The sequence below is a fragment of the Mastomys coucha genome, unplaced genomic scaffold (genome assembly GCF_008632895.1).
Source record: "Mastomys coucha isolate ucsf_1 unplaced genomic scaffold, UCSF_Mcou_1 pScaffold12, whole genome shotgun sequence".
Taxonomy (NCBI): domain Eukaryota; kingdom Metazoa; phylum Chordata; class Mammalia; order Rodentia; family Muridae; genus Mastomys; species Mastomys coucha.
The window spans coordinates 91,900,393-91,915,937 of record NW_022196894.1 but is presented as its reverse complement, the minus strand read 5'-3'; the positions used below and the strand labels follow the sequence as shown (position 1 = coordinate 91,915,937).

Below are 15,545 nucleotides of genomic sequence, written 5' to 3'. Positions count from 1 at the left end.
AGAGAGAGAGAGAGAGAGAGAGAGAGAGAGAGAGGAGGATAGAGGTTGAAGGACAGTTCACCAGAGTCTGTGCTCTTCTGCCACCTTGTGGCAGGACCTGGGATCACACCACTCCGGTCAGGCTCACCCAAAGCCTCTCTTACAGGTAAGAGCCTAGTTGGCTCACCAGTTCCTTCTTTAGTAAACTATAAAGAGAAGAGGAAGAGGGTCTGTACTCTGCTGTCTATTATCATCAACGGCACGAAGCTCAGTCAGGAGTGCTTGCCCCAGGACCTAGCTGTATCTGCTCCCCTCTTTCTAAGGTGACCAGTCCTAGCTGCCATGACAGCAGGTTCTACGGAGTTCCTTTACCTAGAGAAGAAAGATCCTAGAAAGTTGTGAGAATCCCAGTGTCCTTTCTGGTTCCAACCACATGAGCAGGAAGCTGACTGAACCTCCCTCCGACACCCTAGTCCAGGGAACCAAGAGCCGCCTGCATCCTTTCTCCTACTCAGCCTCTGCTGAAAGCTTTGGGGGGGGACACACCCACTCAAGGGCTGAGCATGAGGATCCCCAGCATGAGAGAGCTGCAGTGGGTCAGGATGAGGCTCACTGGCTCAGCCTGGGGAAACCCTGGCCCATGATCACAAAAGGAATGTGGAGGACCGGCCACAGCCAAAGCCCCGGACCTACACAGGCCTCAGTGACATCATGACCCTGTCCTAATAACAGACACCCCATCAACGACTGGGGCAAAGTTCAGTCGGTAGAATGCTTGCCCAGCACACACAAGGCCCTGGACCGGATCCTCAGCACCACATAAAACCAGGAGTGGAGGGGCACATCTGTTAGTGTAGAAATTAGGAAGTGGACATTGGAAGGTCAGAAGTTCAAAGCCATCCTTGACTATACAGCCAATTCAAGGCCAGTCTGTGCTGCAAGAGACTCTGCCTCGGAAATGAAAAACACACCTACACACCTCACCTGTTAAGATGTGACTCAAGGGCTTATTGTGGCTACAGACTGAGGGTACACTCCAGCGTGGCAGCAGGAGCATGGACATGTCCAGTCAGGAAGCAATAAAAGATGAACCCTGGTGCTCAGCAGGCTTTCTCCCTGCACCCCAGCCCGCAGGACTGTGCCGCCCACAGGATCGCCGTCAGCCCTGCACCCCAGCCCGCAGGACTGTGCCGCCCACAGGATCGCCGTTAGCCCTGCACCCCAGCCCGCAGGACTGTGCCGCCCACAGGATCGCCGTCAGCCCTGCACCCCAGCCCGCAGGACTGTGCCGCCCACAGGATCGCCGTCAGCCCTGCACCCCAGCCTGCAGGACTGTGCCGCCCATAGGATCGTGCTTCCTACAGGACTGTGCCGCCCACAGTATGGGCAGATCTCCCGTCCTTCCTCAGTTAACCAATCTCAAAACTAACTCAAAGATGTGCCTGGTTATTAATCTCCTAGATGATTCTAGAGCCTTGGTTCTTAACTGTTCTAATGCTGCAATCCTTTAATACAGTTCCTCATGCTGTGCTGACCCCCAGCCATACAATTATTTTGTTGCTACTTCATAACTGCAATTTTGCTACTGTTATGAATTGGAATGTAAATATCTGATACGCTGGATACCTGAAATTCGGTCCACAAAGGGACCTTGACCCACAGGATGAGAGCCATTGTTCTAGAGTAGTCAAGATGACAAAGTTCACCATCACAGCGTCGGGTACTGTACTTTGTCCTGACCTTGCAGGGCTTCTAGACAATTAGGAAGCATGGAGGGTGGAGGGCCTTGAGCTAGAAATCTCTTCGTTTCCTTCAGCCAGTCCCACCTACAAACCTGCTCTGTCCACGAGGCCTCCTGAGATCTCCTGGTGTCGATAGGTTTCTATTGCTATGACAAATCACTACCGTGACCATAAGCAAGTTAGGGAGGATAGGGTTTATCCAGCTCACACTTCCACATCACTGTCCATCACTGGAGGAAGTCAGGACAGGAACTCAGAACAGGAAGCTGAAAGCAGGAGCTGATGCGGAGGCTATGGAGGGGCGCTGCTCACCGGCTTGCTCCTCATGGCTTGCTCAGCCTGCTTTCTATAAGAACAGAGGATGGCCAGCCCAGGGGTGGCCCCACCCAGCACAGGTTGGTGATCACTAATTTTAAAAAATGCCTTACAGCCAGATCTTTTGGAGCCATTTTCCCAACTGAGGTTCCCCATTCCCAGTGACTCTAGCTTGTGTCAAGTTGACACAAAACCAGCCAGCACACCTAAGAACAAGAGGTAGCTAGTCAGATAAGAGCAGGCTTGAAGGTCACTAGGGATGAGCCCTCCCTCACAATCAGCAGCTTGTAAAATGAAGAACTCAAAAGGAAAGAGCTGTGTGTATAAGTATAAAATTTTCAAAAATAAAGAAAAATTGAAGGAGGTGGAAATCCAACACTTGGGAGGCATAGGCAGGCGGATTTCTGAGTTTGAGGCCATCCTGGTCTACAGAGTGAGTTCCAGGACAGCCAGGGCTACACAGAGAAACCCTGTCTCAAAAAAAAAAAAAAAAAAAAAAAAAAAAAAAAAAAAACAAAAACAAAAAACAAAACAAAACAAAAAACCCCAAAAACTCCCTGGACAGTTATAAGATTACTATATAGCCAGAAGCACTCTGGTAAAGAACCAAACCGTTCCATACCCCCTCTCTTAAGAACTAATCCAAATGGGCTCTCCATCACCCAGGTGGGAAGCTAGACCTCAGGCAAGCTACCTGATCTAAAACCAGAAATGTTACTGACAGGAGGAAGTGGGCTGGAGGGATGGCTTGGCAGATCAGAGCACTTGCTGCTCCCAGCAGCCACACCAAGCAGTTCATCCAACCAGTAGCTACAGCTCTGGGGGCTTAGCTGCCTTTCTCTGCCTTACGTGGAAACTGCATATGCATGGCATGCATGCGCGAGTGCAAGTGCTCTCTCTCTCTCTCTCTCTCTCTCTCTCTCTCTCTCTCACACACACACACACACACACACACACACACCACAAATAAAAATAATGAATCTAAAAATAAAAAAGACCAGTAGCAGGTGAATTTGAACCACTACTTGCATCTAGATGATCAGGCAGGGATGTATGTCAGCTCTAACACAGGAGAGCAAGTCTAATGTGAATTCAGATAAGCACATACATGGTTGGTGGTCATATGTGCTCCTGACTTCATAGGATGGACGGTGACATCAGCCCCAAGTCTGAATCCCAGAGGAAACAGGAAGTGACGTTGGGTCTGCATACACGTAACAAGAAGTGACATCTCGGGTCTCCCTACACAGGCCATCTAAACTGGGAAGATCTGAGGAGGTGCAGGGTTTCTTCCTGGGGCCACTGTATCTTCCCCTTGCTTTCTCTTTTGCATTCTCAGGTACCCCCAGGACAAGTGTCTCTGCCCTTCTAAGCCTGTTTTGGCTACCTTACAGTCAAGGTCATCACCATGGGTAGATGTGGGTAGATGTCAGCTTCTGCTCAATCTTCAGAACTAGATCTTAACCAAGATGGATTCTTTTGGAGGTGAAACACAAGTCTCAAGTTTCAGAATGAAAAGGAAACGTGAGTCAGACTCAGATGTGTGCCAGGAACCCATTGTTACAACATGGTATGAATTACAGCACCGCCCGTGTCGACTGAGAAACGATACATTTGTTTCCCTTGAACTGGGCCTGGGCCCTCCTCATTTCAGCAACCCGGGAGGCCCAGCAAAGACCCGGCTAGTCTCAGAAGTGAGACCTGTCTCCTCTCTTAGGGCAGCCCCGCCTATGCACAGATCACAAGACCCTGATGCCTTCCAGCCCCAAGTTTCCTTCTGTGGGTCTCTCAGTGGGTCCACGGAAGCCAGTTCTGCCGTGGGCAGTGCCCCTCCTGTACCGAATGCTTTTGCCGCCTCTTGGAGAGCACACCCAAACGCTCTCATGGTTTGGGCCTTTTGAAATCTTAGACCTCTGAAGTTTCCCCGAACATCTTAACATTTATCTTGTGACCAGAAGTGGAAATACTATGAAACTAAAACAGTCTAGAATTTGTACCACAAGTCACTTACTTGATAACGATAAAGCAGATATAGAACCAGGATATTGCCCTTAGAATTGGGAACCTGGGTCATAACTTCTGGTCATGTTCTACTGGCTGCTGTTGGAATGTCCCGTAGACTGAGGGAGGGAAAGAGGTGACAGCCTAAGGGGAGTCCCAGGATCCACCATGGTGGAAGGAGAGGACTTCTAAACTCCTAAAAGCTATCCTCTGTTTCAGGGGTCACATGCTACCTAAAGCCCTTATATACCATGTGCCTGTGTGCCCGTGTGTGCCCGTGTGTGTGTGTGTGTGTGTGTGTGTGTGTTTACACAGGCACACACACCTGTTTCTAGCTGTACCACAGGGGCTCAGGACATAGCTCAGCTGGTACGGTGCTAGCCTCACACACATGAAGTCCTAGGATCAATCCCCAGCACCCCATAAACTTGGCATAGCGGCATACACCTAGCCATTATGGAGGTGAAGTCAGGAGGGTCAGAAATTAAAGGTTCAGAAGCTTAAAGTCATCCTCTAGCTATGAATAGAGGCTGAGGAAAGCTTGGGATACCAGAGACCTTGCCTCTGAAAACACATAGCTGAAGTCTCAGCGTCCCTGGACTTTTTCCACTCATGAGAAAGGAAAGCAAGAGGAAGAGGGAGAGAGACAGAGACAAAGGAAAAGATTGCAACCTAATTTTTTTAAAAGTCTATTACTAGGCAGCTGTCCAAAGGAAAATATAGAACTTCATCTAGTAAAGTATTTTAAAACACTACCAACAGGGTTTGCAGGTGTGTGTAAGAGGAAGGCATCAGTACACAGCCCATTTCCTGGCCGAGGAAGGCCGGGGGAGTCACCCCATAAATCACCAGGCTAGTCACCCTCCTCTTCCTCAAGCCAGCCTCACACAGGCAGGCAGAAGCCCCAACTCAGGACTGCCTTAATGCTATGTAAATGTCCGCCACCTTCACCAAAGGCTGGCAAATGATTGACTGACTGGAGCTGTCCCTGTGCCAGGACAGCCTACCCGCTCCTGCCTGGGGCATCAGCTGCCTCCAGCTCTGGGGAGGTCTGGGGATTTTTAGTTATCTCAGGCATTTTTCCAGCATGAAGCATTTGCATAGACTTCTCATCTAGACTAGTAAGTCGAGGGTTTTGGTCCAGTGGCTCCAACAGGAGTCTGAGGAAGTGGGTGCTTGCCTTGGGTGGGAAACCCATGACCTTGTCAGTCATGAGTTAGATGCAACAGAGGTCCTGGGAAATGAAGAGCCAGTGGGACGGGGAAGCCTTGGGATGACCTTGGAAGTCCTTAGTCTAGAGCCCACCTCCTGAGGTACCACACACATTTGGTTTTTGTCTTTTTTTTTTTCAGTTTTTGTTTTTGAGATAAGGTCCTGCCCAGGTTTGTAGCCCAGGCTACCCTCAATCTAAATCCTCTTGCCTCTGTGTTCCCAGGGCTGGGACTAATAGGCCTCCACCACCTCATCCCATCCAATGATATCACACTTTTATTTTTACAAAACCAAAGTTGTCTAAACCAGATCAACACAGCAATGTGTTGATTGAAAAGTGAAAAGTTGAGTGAAAAGATGGACATTATCAAGCGTGGACAAGGAGGAGGGCCACAGTTTACAACCTTGATGGAGACGATTTAGCATGCAGGCTTGGGTCTTCGCCAAAGAGGAGATTCTGTGAGCTGTGCACGGCCAGTGGACCTTGGAGGAAGTGATAGGGGCTCGTTCATCCCTGGACCGAGTTGTTAGCATTCTGTCTAAGCTCCACCCCACAGTTACCTGGTAACAGCCAGGCAGGCCTGACCCACTGTGAAAGGGGCTGCCCGCCCCCTCTTTCCCTCTTGCTTCTCTCGAGTGCCTCTCCCTTTTGTTCTCCCTCTCTCCTTCCCTCTCCCCACCTAGTCATGGCTGGCCTCTAGTTCTCTACTCTCTCCCTCTCTCTGCCTCTACTACCCTCTTTTTTTTTCTCCCCCCAAGACAGGGTTTCTCTGTACAGCCCCGGCTGTCCTGGAACTCACTCTGTAGACCAGGCTGGCCTCGAACTGAGAAATCTGCCTGCCTCCACCTCCCAAGTGCTGGAATAAAGGCGTGCGCCACCATTGCCCAGCCTCTCTGCTACCCTCTTAATTCCTCTCCCCATGCCCGGAATAAACTCTCTTCTATACTATACCCTCATGTGGCTGGTCCCTCAGAGGGAAGGGATGCCTTAGCATGGGCCCTCCAAGGGACTCCCTCCCCCCCATACCTCACCACACCCCATAGAACATATCCCTTATTTCTTTATCTTTTTATAAACACGTCACCTGTATGGCAAACACTTAGGGTCAGGATGGGTGTGTTCAGCTCTGTGCACAGCTCACCCAGTGCTGGTTCATTTTCTCTGTCAGTCCATGAACTCCGACAATCTGGATACATTTTTGTTCTTGTGGCAGCTGAAAGCATGACTTTGTGCTGGGTAAAGAATGCCATTCCTGAGTCCCTTCTATGTTACATGTGACTTAGTTCACAGCATAAAAATCCATTTGCTCACCATGAGTGGAAAAGCAGGCTTCTGTTACCACAGGCTACTCCATTGGCTGAATACCAGGTAAGGTCAAACCTGAGGCCGAGAGGGAAGGGGTCAGACAAGCTCCTGCCACTATTAAAGATTTAGTTTAGTTTTAGTTGTGTGTGTGTTTTAGTTTTGTGTGTGTGTGTGTGTGTTCATATACAGTGCAGCTGGGTATAGAGGGGGCATCAGATCCCCTGGAGCTGGAACTATACAAGGTTGTGAGCTGCCCAGCGTGGGTACTAGCATGGAATCCAGACCTTACAGAGGTAAGAGCAATGCTTGTCCTTACCTGCTGAGCACCCCTCCCACTCCCAAATGTCCACAAATCCTAAGAAGTACAATAGAAACTACAGGCACAACCTGAAATAAAATGAAACTACTAACACTGAAGGAGAAAAAAAGAGAAATTAATGCTCACCCTATTGGAAATGTTAAAAACAAACAAAAATTTCCCCTTCTTATTTTAAAGAGAAAATCAAAGTACAGCAACAACCTCTTCAGGAAGTTACACTGGGAAAGTGTACCCGTCCAGCAGCCACGGAGAACTGGGCACCTGAAAGGGGGACTGGAAATGAGAAAGGACGGGTGGGCGAGAGAAGGATGAAGCCAAGACAAGGTTTTCTGATCACCGCTCAGAGTTTTTCAGCTCTGCATTTATATAGAAAAGACCCCACAGACTCACCCTTGTTTCAGCTGGACAATGTTGCAAAGCAGGCTCAACAGGTGGTCTGCTCCTGCAGGCCAGGCAGACAATTAAGGTCTGTTTAGCCTGCTCAAGGCTGGGGGAAGGGCACAGGAAGTTACTGGTTCAAAACCCTGCTGGATGGAGCGAAGGCTGAGGCAAAACACTAACCCTATCTGTAAATGCCTCACGGACTACAAATCAAGTCTTCCAGGAGGGAAACATAAACGTTCACACAGAAGGACAGGAAGAGGGAGGGAAGGGTGCTTGTGAACCAAGACTTATCACTCTCTGAAGGAGAAAGCAGAAAGAGGAAGGAGGGAGGGGAGCACAGACAGAAGGTTGAAAGTTGAAGGCCAGCGAGCCGGCTCAGTGGGTAAAGGGGTCTGCTGTCAAGCCCAAAGACATGAGCTCGATCCCCGGACCCGAGCAGTGAAAGGCAAGAACCAGCTCCTACAAGTTGTCCTCTGACCTCTACACACGTGCTGTGGCACATGAATGCCAATCATACACACACATTTAAAGACAAAAGACAAAAAAAAAAAAAAGTACCCAAAAAAACCATATAAAATGTTCTTTAGAATGTTAAGAACATCACAAGGGACGATATCTGGGTGACGGCTGGTTAGTGGCCTTGGTGCCCAACCAGGACAGACCTCATGCAGATGGTGAGTTTCATGGCCACTGGATGCTTTATTTTCTCAGGGAAAGGATTAAAGTGAAAATAGATTTGCTTGCTGTGGAACGTAGCTCAGGCAACTGACCGAAGAAAAGGGAGAGGCACTGGCTGGGAATCTGGTCCCTTCCACTGTTCATTTGTGTTTGTACTGTTTTCATCTGTGGGATCCAGGTAGGTGCTGGGGATCAAACTCAGATTGTCAGGGTTAGGGTAACCCACTGAGCCATCTCTCCAGACCCTCATTTTCCTCTTTTGATGCAGCCCAAGACTATAAGCCCACAGAATGGTGTTGTCCATGTTGGGGGACCCTTCCTACCTCAATAAATCTAATCCCCCAAACCCCTCACAGACGTGCCGAAAGGTTTGTGGCCTAGATCTTGTTGAGTTGCAATCAATATAACCAAAGTAGAAGGGCTTTAAAAAATGGCTTCTTGCCAGGCACGGTGGAGCACTGTTAATCCCACTGCTCAAGAGGAAGAAGCAGGGGGTCTCTGTCAGTTCAAGGACAGCTGGAACTACAAAAAGATATCCCATCTCAAATGAAAAACATAATACAAAGAAAAGTACAAAATAATAATAATAAAAACATAATACAAAGAAAAGTAAAAAAAATAATAATATAAAGATTTAAAAAAATGGCTTCTTTGCTGTCTTCTACCAACTAGGAGCTGGCAGAAGTCTGCCCCGGACCGGGATTTCTTACGGGGTCCCTTGTTCCGCGGGACGTGGGGTTCTGGCCAGGTGGGCACGGGATTCGGCTTTGACAAACAGACTACACACGAGTGGTGTAAGATCTGAGTGTATTTCTTTAAAAATGACATGAGGCTTTTACAATCATTGTAAAAGAGAAATAAAAAATCTGGCAGCTCAACAGTTGAGGTACATCTGAGACTATCTGAAACATACTGGGTCTAAAGCAGCAATCTCCTCTGAACTGGTGCTGCATCCCCCGGGCCCAAGTGGCCTGGGCCCGGGGGACTGCAAGAGATACATGAATCTGAGTCCTAGCCCATCTAAGTTCTAGTGCTAGTCCTGCATGTGAGTCCAAGTCCTTCTTCTCCCAGTCCTAGTGCTAAACTGAAGTCACGTAGGCAAGCGACCCCCCACAAACCAAGGTCAGTAGGGTCTGGTAGCTAGGTGTGAAGCAGGAGGAAGAGGGGTGGAGCCCTCCCTGTTGAGGTATTCTTATGCTAATTCTCTGGTTCTTGCTGGAGGCAGGCAGAGGGGAATCCGACCTAACACTTTCGACCTTACACTTTCAGCTAATGTCTTAGAGTGAGAGAAACCTTTCAATTACTCTCTAGTACTTAAAACATTAAACTATGATAGTTGGAAACATTGTGTCGGCCAGGAGACAATGACCAATCTTAACCGTTTATAAATCAGTTCTTGGGGTAGCTTTATGCCTAATTATGAGGCCGTGTTGATGATTGGAGAGACTAATTCTGGAACACGTCTGAGTTAGGGGATACCAGTGACTAGTCTGAAATCCAGGAGGCACAGAACTCCTTTTGGATTCTTATTGCCTCTTATCCTTTATCAGGATTTTATCCCTGATATTATGGATGTGACTGGAGTAGACGAGTGTGCGGGACAGAAGTCCATGGAACATCTGGGTTCCTACAATGCTCTGTCTTTTCTCTGAACTGTTGAATGCTCTGAGTTTATTTGTTTGTTTTTTTCAAGACAGGGTTTCTCTGTGTAGTCCTGGCTGTCCTGGAACTCACTCTGTAGACCAGGCTGGCCTCGGACTCAGAAATCCACCTGCCTCTGCCTCCTAAGCGCTGAGATTAAAGGCATTCGCCACCACCGCCCGGCGAATGCTCTGAGTTTAAAAATAAACTCATCTCTTTTTACTGGGCATATTACATGTGACCTATGTTCTAATATTTTATTAAAACTTGCATCAGCATTTGTAAAAGATTGGTATATTTGGGGGATATATTTGTTTTGTTTTTAAAGATTTATTTATTTCATGTATGTGAGTACACTGTTGCTCTCTCATACATACCAGAAGAGGTCATCAGATCCCCATTACAGATGTCTGTAAGCCATGAAGTTGTTGCTAGGAATTGAACTCAGAACCTCTGGAAGAGCAATCAGTGCTCTTAACTGCTGGGCCACCTCTCCAGCCCTCTTGGAGGGTTAAATGCATGTGTGCATGAAGAGAGGGATGGGGAAGAGAGAGAGAGAGAGAGAGAGAGAGAGAGAGAGAGAGAGAGAGAGAGAGAGAGAGAGAGAGAGAGAGACAGAGACAGAGACAGAGAGACAGAGAGAGAGAGAGCGAGCGCAGAGCTTGATTTATCTGGCTTTGTAGGCTGACCAGAAGGGATTACTACAGGCAGCTATGCAGAGCAGAAATCAAAGCCAATGAAAAGTAATGGCTTCAGGCTGCAGGACCCAGGTCTGGCTGAAAAAATAAAAGGAGAGAGACCCTGGGAATGCAGAGGCCCTGGAGCAAGTTCTTAGACTGCCATGGAAGCTACCATACATGGCTGTGGGCCAACCAGAGCGGTGTGACGTGAGTGCTGTGCAGCCAGCCAGCTGTAGCTCACCTCACTGTGCCTTTGGGCTGGATGGGTTTATGTCAACTTGACAAGGGTCATCTGAGAGGAGGGAACCTCAATTTTAAAAATGTCTCCATGAGATCCAGCTGTAGGGCATCTTCTTAGTGATTGGTGGGGGTGGGTCCAGCTCTTTGTGGGTGATGCCTTTCCTGGGTTGGTGGTCCTGGGTTCTATCAGAAAGCAGGCTGAGTGAGCAAGCCAGAAAACAGCACCCCTGCTTCCAGGCTCCTCCTCCCTGACAGTGCAGCCTTAGAACAAATGGCCTCTCACCAGCCAGGTGGCTCCTGTGGTCTGTCTCCTGGGCTCCAGACCTCCACCCGGGGAAGTACAGTGATTGGGGGCTTGAAAGGATGAAGGCCCTTCTCCCCAAGGAAGTTTAGCCTGGAAAAAAGGCCAAGGGAAGTGGAATTCTCTCAAGTTCAGGCTGCTGTGTGAGAATCAGCAGCAGGGACAGATTGACCTACAAGCGTCTATATGTGTGCCCAAGAGACATCGGGATAGGGGATTCTACCCAAGGTGGGTAAATCAGCCAGACTTAGGTTACAGACTGCTCTGGTCCAGGCTGGTTTACCTCACGGAGCCACATATATTTGCTCTCAGTTCCCAGCACTGGCCTGAGTTGGTAGCTAATTTTGTGAATCAAGTTGGAGAGTTTTTAAATCCCTGGAGGTTAATGGCACCCACTGCGTCTCCAGAGTATCCAAGTTTAGTTCCCAGTTTCCCACAAGGCAGCTCATCACCACCTGTAGTTCCTGTTTCAGGGTATCACCCTCTCCTGGTCTTCCTGGGCTCCCATGTGGTTCACATACATACACGCAGGCAAAACACTCATACATATCAAATACTTTTTTGTTTTGTTTTTTGAGACAGGGTTTCTCTGTGTAGCCCTAGCTATCCTGGAACTCACTCTGTAGACCAGGCTGGCCTCGAACTCAGAAATCCACCTGCCTCTGCCTCCCAGGTGCTGGGATTAAAGGCGTGCACCTCCACCGCCCGGCCAAATATTCTTAAAAATCTAAATCCTGCAGGCAGATTTCTGAGTTCAAGGCCAGCCTGGTCTACAGAGTGAGTTCCAGGACAGCCAGGGCTACACAGAGAAACCCCGTCTCAAAAAACCAAAAAGAAAAAAAAATCTAAATCCTTCAAGTCTGAACAAGCCCTCTGCTGCAAGCAAGCATGGTGTGCTGGAACTGCTCCCGTAGCTGCCTGCTCACTCCCACCTACCCAGGTCTGTGTGCGCCCTTGTGAACAGTTCTGTGAAGCCCCCCCCCCCCACCTCCAGGCAGTTACATCTGGATGTTATGGAATTACTAATGTCAAAGATCCCACTTGCCTTTCAGTGGGGCATCCTCCACTTTCCCCAGCTCCCCCAAGGGCAGCTGCTCTTACTTAATGCTGGTTGCCCTGGAGGGTCTGGGAGTGTGTGCTAACTGTGCCTGGCCATAGAACTTGACTCTGAACAAGTGAAATGCAAATCCACACATGGACTGATGTTATCTTGTTTTCTGAGCCCAGCCGACTGGGGTCAAAGGTGCAGCCACCAGATCCACAACTCTAGGTGTGAGACCTCTTGCCTGATCTTCCACAAAGGCAGGCTCAGATTGAGGGTGATGAAGGGCAACCATCCAGCCCTCTGAGCAGTCAGTGGGCACAGTGACCTCCAGTGGCCACTGGGAGCACTGCATGCTCCCACTTGAATTTCTTGTCATTTGTAGGACAGATGACCCCTGTCTTTTCTCCTGGCCCTTCCCTCTACCAAGGTGGGCAGTATACAAGCGTGTAAAGTCTGTCGAGTGAAAGGAAGTGCAGATCAGGTTTTCCAGTCTCAGAAACCCATCCAAAAGAGGCCCATGAGACCAAGGGTACAGAGGCTGCTGCAACAAAGTCAGCATACACACTTTCTGTGAGCCAATTCACGAGAGTTTATTTGGTCACCATCACCATCTCCAGCCTCTGAGTGTTGGCCTTGCCGCCTCTGCACACGGCGCCTGGCCATAGCAGGCTCAGGTGGACTTGGAAGCCTCATCGGGGCCCAGGCTTTGGGTATCTCCTTCATGTCCCTCAAGCCTGGGCCTCTTCGGTTCGGGAGGCTCCTCCTGGGGCTCTCCAGGAACCTCTGAAACGTTAACAGGTGGAAGATTAGCAAGCAATGAGGACTTCTGGGAGTTAGGGTGACATGAAACTGAGGCGAGAAGAGGTGCAAACAGCCCGGTGAGATCCAGTACAGCTACAAGGACCGCATCAACCGCATCAAGAGACGGGCACCATCTGTGACAGCTGAGGATGTGACAGGGTAGGAGGTGGCACTGGCGTGTAAGAGGCAGCTGTTCTTCCAAAGGACCTGAGTTCAGTTCCCAGCACACACACAGCACCTCACAACCATCTGTAATTCCATTTCCAGGGGATCTGAAACCCTCATACAGATATACATGCAGGCAAAACACCAAAATTAAAAAAAAAAAAAAAAAAGAGGTGGCATCAGGGATGCTATTAACCCCCTACAATAACAATCACCTGCCCCAAACAGCAGCTGTCACAAAGTAGGGAGACCCATGCCTCCAGAAACTGCTGCTGCTCAGTGCACAGGATCACTGTTCTCCCTGGCAAAGCAAACTGTCACCAGTATGTCCAAAGGACAGTCCCCAAACACACTCTGGCCTTCCCAGAGCTGACCTAAAACCAGGAGTGTCAGCTTCCAAAAAAACACCCCCTAAACCATCCCTTACCTGGCTGGCCCTCTTCTGTGGAGGGGACGGTCCCGCAACTGGGCAACAGATTTGGCCCAGTATCTGCTCTCAATGGTGTTAAGTTTATTCTCCTGGATTAAAAAAATTAAAAGGTTGGAGCTGTTTAGGTATGAAGCCAAGGTTCAAAGCCACAAAGAAAGAACACTCATTTCCCTACAGAGCATAATATCATATCCGGCAGAGCCTTAAATGTCATGCTGCCCACCCAGAAAGAACGGTGTTCTGCTGGGAGGCTCCGAATCGAAGTTCATAGTCAGTGGTCACCATACTCAGCCACACTCAAAAGCTAAGCTCTGCTGATTAGCAGTCTGGTGCACAACTTGCTGAATGTGGACCCGAAACACACACATTCCCTCTTTAAATTTGGAGTTTTGCTTCCCAACAACTAGTGTTTTCTTTTTAAAGTTACAACTGCAGAGAACTTGGTAAACAGCTCAGAAGAAATCAAGAGAATTAATTAAACACCAAAAGTAGCTCAAAGATATCTTCCCACACCTCAAAGAAATAGAGTATTAAACACACACACACACACCTCGAGCCAAGTGTGGTGGTACACTCAAGGAGGCAGAGGCAGGCAGATCTCTGTGAGTTCAAGGCCAGTCTTGTCTAGAGAATGAGTTCCAAGATGGCTACAGCTATGTAGTAAGACCCTGTTTCAAAACACACACACACACACACACACACACACACACACACACACCTCAAAAAACCCAGTAAATAGAAATCCCAAACAAAACACCACACAGTTGGGTAGGGTGATGGCTTAGTAGTTAGTGTTTGCTGCTCAGCTGTGCAGACAGCTCTAGGGAGCCAGCACTCCTTTCTGGCCTCCAAAGGTACCTGTGTGTATGTGCACACATGCAAACGTGCACACACAAGATTACAACCATCTGTAATGGGATCTGATGCCCTCTTCTGGTGTGCCTGAGACAGCTCAGTGTACACAGCAGGAAACTGGGAGGTAAGGAGTCTAAGTCCAGCTGTACTCATCAACCCACCTGGAGGAAGAGAAGGAAGACAGACAGGTGGAACAGGAGGTGCAGAGTCGGGGGTGGGTACTTGGGGAGGGGGCCACTGGGCATCAAAGATGCAGAAGGAAGGAAAAGCCAGAATGCCACCTCCCAGCCCTGAGGGAGGAATCCTCCCATTTGTATCTGTGGCTGAGCACTAAGTATAGAAGCGGGTCCAGAAAGGAACACACATGACCTCCCTCAGATGAGGGGTCAGAAAGACTGCTGTGTGTGGAGACAGGAGACTGAGACCCAGTCTCCTCAGATTGCTCTGCAGCTAACTTGTGGTTCAGGATGCCCCCGACTCACAGTCCCCCTGCCTCAGCCCCCAAGTGCTTGAAGATCATTCCACTTGGATTGGTATTACATAGATGGATGGAGGGCAGGGATGAGAGATGCTCAGCACCTGGCACAGCGTCACGGCCAGACGAGGAGTAAGTTCTGGACTAAGTCCCAGTGCACAGCACAGGGAGGTGCTTAGCAATGGGAGGTCTCAGAGCAGATGTGCTTAGCAATGGGAGGTCTCAGAGCAGATGTGCTTAGCAATGGGAGGTCTCAGAGCAGATGTGCTTAGCAATGGGAAGTCTCATAGCAGAGTGCTCAAAAGGCTAAGAGCTTAAGTGTGGAAATGCTAAATGACCTGACTTGACCTGCACACAATGTACACGCCTACCAAGATATCACAATGAGCTGACCAGTGGTGGTGGCGATGTGACACACGCCTTAACCTCTGCACTTGGGAGGCAGAGGCAGGTGGACCTCTGAGTTTGAGGTCAGTCAGGTTTACAGGGAACAAAACAATGTATCCCAACCACAAAATTATTTCGTTGTTACTTCATAACTGCAATTTTGTTAACTTCATAACTGACTGCTCTTCTAGAGGTCCTGAGTTCAATATCCGGCAACCACATGGTGGCTTACAACCATCTGTAATGGGATCTGATGCCCTCTTCAGGTGTGTCTGAAGAGAGTGACAGTGTACTCACATACATGAAATAAATAATTTTTAAAAAATCATAATGTAGCCGGGCAGTGGTGACGCATGCCTTTAATCCCAGCACTTGGGAGGCGGAGGCAGGTGGATTTCTGAGTTCGAGGCCAGCCTGGTCTACAGAGTGAGTTCCAGGGGAAAAAAGTCATATGTAAAGTATCTGATATGCAGGATCATCTGACAGGTGACCCCTGTGGGGTCCTGACTGCAGGGTTATCTGACTGACAGGTGACCCCTGTGGGGTCCTGACTGCAGGGTTATCCGATTGACAGGTGACCCCTGTGGGG

The 15,545-nt window shown here is 49.0% G+C and overlaps 1 protein-coding gene across 4 annotated transcripts in view; it reads right to left on the bottom strand.

Moving 5' to 3' along the window:
* Window positions 1–11,995: 11,995 nt before the first annotated feature.
* The window catches only part of Chaf1b (chromatin assembly factor 1 subunit B), a 23,187-nt gene continuing 19,637 nt past the window's right edge, over window positions 11,996–15,545 (bottom strand). For all 4 annotated transcript variants that reach the window (XM_031364475.1, XM_031364478.1, XM_031364476.1 and 1 more), the window contains 2 exons: window positions 13,237–13,328; window positions 11,996–12,626 (listed from right to left, as the gene is read on the bottom strand). In XM_031364475.1, coding sequence (XP_031220335.1) covers window positions 12,514–12,626; window positions 13,237–13,328 — 205 coding nt within the window. In that variant the 3' untranslated portion in view covers window positions 11,996–12,513. The remainder of the gene's footprint in view (window positions 12,627–13,236; window positions 13,329–15,545) is intronic.